This window comes from Nothoprocta perdicaria, unplaced genomic scaffold (assembly GCF_003342845.1).
Source record: "Nothoprocta perdicaria isolate Ctin4 unplaced genomic scaffold, notPer1 scaffold_513, whole genome shotgun sequence".
Classification (NCBI taxonomy): Eukaryota; Metazoa; Chordata; class Aves; order Tinamiformes; family Tinamidae; genus Nothoprocta; species Nothoprocta perdicaria.
In genome coordinates, this window is record NW_020455770.1 from 2,226 (window position 1) to 6,123 (window position 3,898).

General features: G+C 54.8%; 1 protein-coding gene across 1 annotated transcript in view; it reads left to right on the forward strand.

Annotated features, from left to right (window-relative positions):
- LOC112954882 (hepatic lectin-like) overlaps positions 1-3,076 on the forward strand; it is a 3,645-nt gene extending 569 nt beyond the window's left edge. Inside the window, exons 2-6 of the mRNA XM_026048144.1 lie at positions 698-805; positions 1,141-1,215; positions 2,117-2,268; positions 2,479-2,591; positions 2,866-3,076. Coding sequence (XP_025903929.1) covers positions 698-805; positions 1,141-1,215; positions 2,117-2,268; positions 2,479-2,591; positions 2,866-2,998 — 581 coding nt within the window. The 3' untranslated portion in view covers positions 2,999-3,076. The remainder of the gene's footprint in view (positions 1-697; positions 806-1,140; positions 1,216-2,116; positions 2,269-2,478; positions 2,592-2,865) is intronic.
- The last annotated feature ends 822 nt before the right edge of the window (positions 3,077-3,898 follow it).

Sequence of the window (3,898 nt, forward strand, 5' to 3'; positions counted from 1 at the left end):
GGGAATTCTTTCTTTTTTAATCCAAACTGAGTTGAATTTGGACCCAACTGAGAGGGAATTCTCTCTTTTTTGACCCAAACTGAGCTGAATTTTGATCCAGCTGAGAGGGAATTCTCTCTTTTTTAACCCAAACTGAGTTGAATTTGGACCCACTTGAGAGGGAATTCTCTCTTTTTTGACCCAAACTGAGCTGAATTTTGACCCAGCTGAGAGGGAATTCTCTCTCTTCGACCCAAAATGACCCAAATTGAGTGGCTCAGTGTCCTTGCTTGGATCCAAGGGTAGATCCAAGGTCCAACCCTGCTGAAAACACCCGACATCAGCTCGGGACAGAGAAAGGTCCTTCCTTCCAAAGATGTTCATAGACAGCGACACTCAGAAACACGTTATATTTCCAAATATAGGGTGTAAATTTGCAGTTTCTTTGGGGGAATCTTGGGCTTTTTGCTTGGTTTGTGTAGACCACTTGCCTTGCCCTGTAGCAGGGCCACATCCCGGTGCAATCTCCGATAGTCCCCCTTGCTGCAGGTGCTTTGGAGCACTACGATTAAGTTCTCGGTGTCTATAGCAAACAAGGAGCCACTGCGGGTTATTTATTAACCCCCCTATAGTCGGAATCGGAGGAGACGGGAAACTCCAACGAGTCCGGCTATTGCAGGGAATATTTTCACATCCGTTTCTGTGTTCGTTCCAAAAGACAGAAGCTTCTTCCAGCTGAAGCTGCGCTCCTTCTTCACCGTGTACCTGCTGCTGGCGCTCTCCTTCCTGCTCATCACCGTCCTCTTTGCTGTGTCCATCTCCAAAGGTACCGGGGCAGCATTAAGGGGTGCTTCTCTTGCGCTAATTAATTAGGCTGCTAGGACCAAGAGGTGCATCCCTGTGGGGTCTTGCAATGGTCCAAATGGGGCAGAACTCCCCCMGGGGAGCAATAAAGACCGGTCGGTGGCGGGTTGAGCTCCGCGCTGCCGTCTTCTCCCCCTGCTCCAAGCCAGGCACYGTGTCCCGGGATTCCTTGGCTGGAAAGGGGTGTCCCCAGCAGGCTGGATGAGCTGGAGCAGGACATTTCCCTGCGCTCAGTGCATGGGTGGCACATGGGCTACACCCCATAACGCCCATAACGCGGCGTCTTTCTCCTCGCAGTGTCAGCCGTTTCTTCTCAACTCCACAAGGTGCACCTGGAGCAGAAAACAAATTATTCCAGCACGGATTACCTGTGTAAGTGCTCAGCGCTACCCCGGCTTGCAGAGAGCTCCTGCTTCTCCCGAGATTCCCCCCTTTCCACCATGGTTTTCCATGCAGATTCTCCATTGGCTCTCCATGCAGATTCTCCATCCATTGTCCATGCAGATTCTCCATCCATTGTCCATGCAGATTCTCCATCGGTTCTCCATGCAGATTCTCCATCCGTTGCCCATGCAGATTCTCCATTGGTTGTCCATGCAGAATCTCCATCCGTTGTCCATGCAGATTCTCCATTGGTTGTCCATGCAGAATCTCCATCCGTTGTCCATGCAGATTCTCCATTGGTTGTCCATGCAGAATCTCCATCCATTGTCCATGCAGATTTTCCATTGAATGTCCATGCAAATTCTCTATCTGTTTTCCATGCAGATTCTCCATCCATTGTCCATGCAGATTCTCCATCTGTTGTCCATGCAGATATTGCATTGGTTGTCCATGCAGATTCTCCATCCATTGTCCATGCAGATTCTCCATCGGTTCTCCATGCAGATTCTCCATCCGTTGTCCATGCAGATTCTCCATCCGTTGTCCATGCAGATTCTCCATTGGATGTCCATGCAGATATTCCATAGGTTGTCGATGCAGATTCTCCATCCGTTGYCCATGCAGATTCTCCATGCTTTGCCCATGCAGATTCTCCATCCATTGTCCATGCAGTTTTCCCACTCGGCATTTCCTTTGCCAAGGGCTGTGCGTGGTGCTCATCCCCTCTGGATGCACCACCCTGCAGGCATCACGGCCAGGAGCTCTCCTAGCATTTAGAGCAATCATCTCCTCCGATTTCCATGGCCTTGCAATCCGGCACGAGGGATCCTGGCKTCATCCCTGCTATGTTCATCTGTCTCTGAGGTCTTTCCCTGCTCCCTTTYGCCAGTGTTTCCCTGTGGTCCCGGATCCCGAGAGTGGGAATACTTCGACAAGAAGTGCTACTACTTCTCCCTGGGAAGGACGACCTGGCACAAGGCGAAGGCCGCGTGTGAGGAGATGCACTCGCACCTGGCCATCATCGACAGCTAYGCCAAGCAGGTAAGGAAGGGTTTGGATCCCCGTGCCCGGCTCTCCCGACGCCCAGAACCTGCTGCCATCCTGGGCACCAGCCAGCAGAGAGCAGGCACAACTCGTTGCACACGTGGCCTGCATCCCTATCCCGTTCGGGATGCTCTGCACGGCGCTGGTGCTGCCCCGTGTCCCGCACACGGAGCCGGGCGCTGCCGCTGACCCGTGTCCCCGCCGCAGAGCTTTGTCATGTTCAGGACGAGGAACGAGCGCTTCTGGATCGGGCTCACGGATGAGAACTCCGAAGGGGAGTGGGAATGGATCGACGGCACCGACTACAAAAGCACATTCACGTGAGTGCCCAGTCCTGGGAATTTGGATCTATCCGTTCATCCATGCATCCATCCATCCATCCATTCCCGTGTGCTTCCCCAGCAACTCCCAGGCCTGGGTTGCCCTGCAAGAGGAGCAGCTTGGGCCAGGTCTACCATGGCACCAGCAGCACAAACCAGCACCCAAAGCCATCTAAAATTGCATTATTTTACCTAGCACGGCAAGSAAACTAATGCCACGGGGCCAGCCCCCCGGAATGCCACCCCCATTGCCCGTGTCCCCCTTTCCCTGCAGGTTCTGGAAGGAAGGGGAGCCCAACGACAGCAGCAACGAGGACTGCGCCCACCTCTGGGGCCTCGGCCAGTGGAACGATGTCTACTGCAGCTACGAGTGCTACTACATCTGCGAGAAGCCCGTGCCCGCCTAATTTATGCCCCCGGAGCTTCCCTTTGCTGCTGCTCCCTCCCAGGTCCCGCTGGCATCCGCGCCGCCAGGAGCAAGGACGGAGCTAGGCTTTACCGGTCCTCAGCAGCATCGCGAGATCCCTCGCTGCCTGCAAGGAGCTTGGCTTAATAAAGGACAATTATCGATCCGAACAGTGGTTAAAACAGCCTCTGTTTCTCATTTTTTTTAAAAAAATCATATCTATATAGCTATCCTGATTTATTTATTTGTTTGTTTCAGTTGCGATTGCTCTTTACAGAATTGCTCTTTACAGAATTGCTCTTTACAGACTCGCCCGGTGCCCGCTTGTCCCCAGACAGAGCTCGGTTGGGGTTCAGCTCCTTGTCACATCTCGGGTGATGGGCAAGGGTGCCACACGGGCCAGGGAGGGACCCGTCACCCGCTCACTCCTGTGCCAGGAGCCACTAACGGCACCARGATCCATCCATCCCAAGCCTTTTCCAAGGAGGAGTCCCCACGCAGGCCCGTTGTCTCACAGCATTCCTAGCATGTTAGGTCCGCATTAACAGCAGGTGTGTCAAGCTGGTGAGATGAGCCGGGCTCACGCTGAGCCTCGGTACCGAAGCACCCAGCTCACCCCTGGCACACGGGAACAGCTGGAGCCTGGGCTCCCTTTTCCCCAGGACCACGAGCGGGTTGCAGGGTCCCTGTCACCGTCTGCTGGCACTTGGGTGCTCCGGCTCCGAGCATCACCAAGGCCGTCTCGGATTCACCTGCGGCTCCGTAACGGGAGCAGGAGAGCCCTGACAGACCAGGGGGTGCCCGGCTGAGCCGCTGCCCCTGGGCAGCCCCCGCCTGTCCCCCCATTTCGCTCAGGGGAGGCAGAACCGGCGCCTGCCCCGCGCTCCCCGATCCCGGAGCT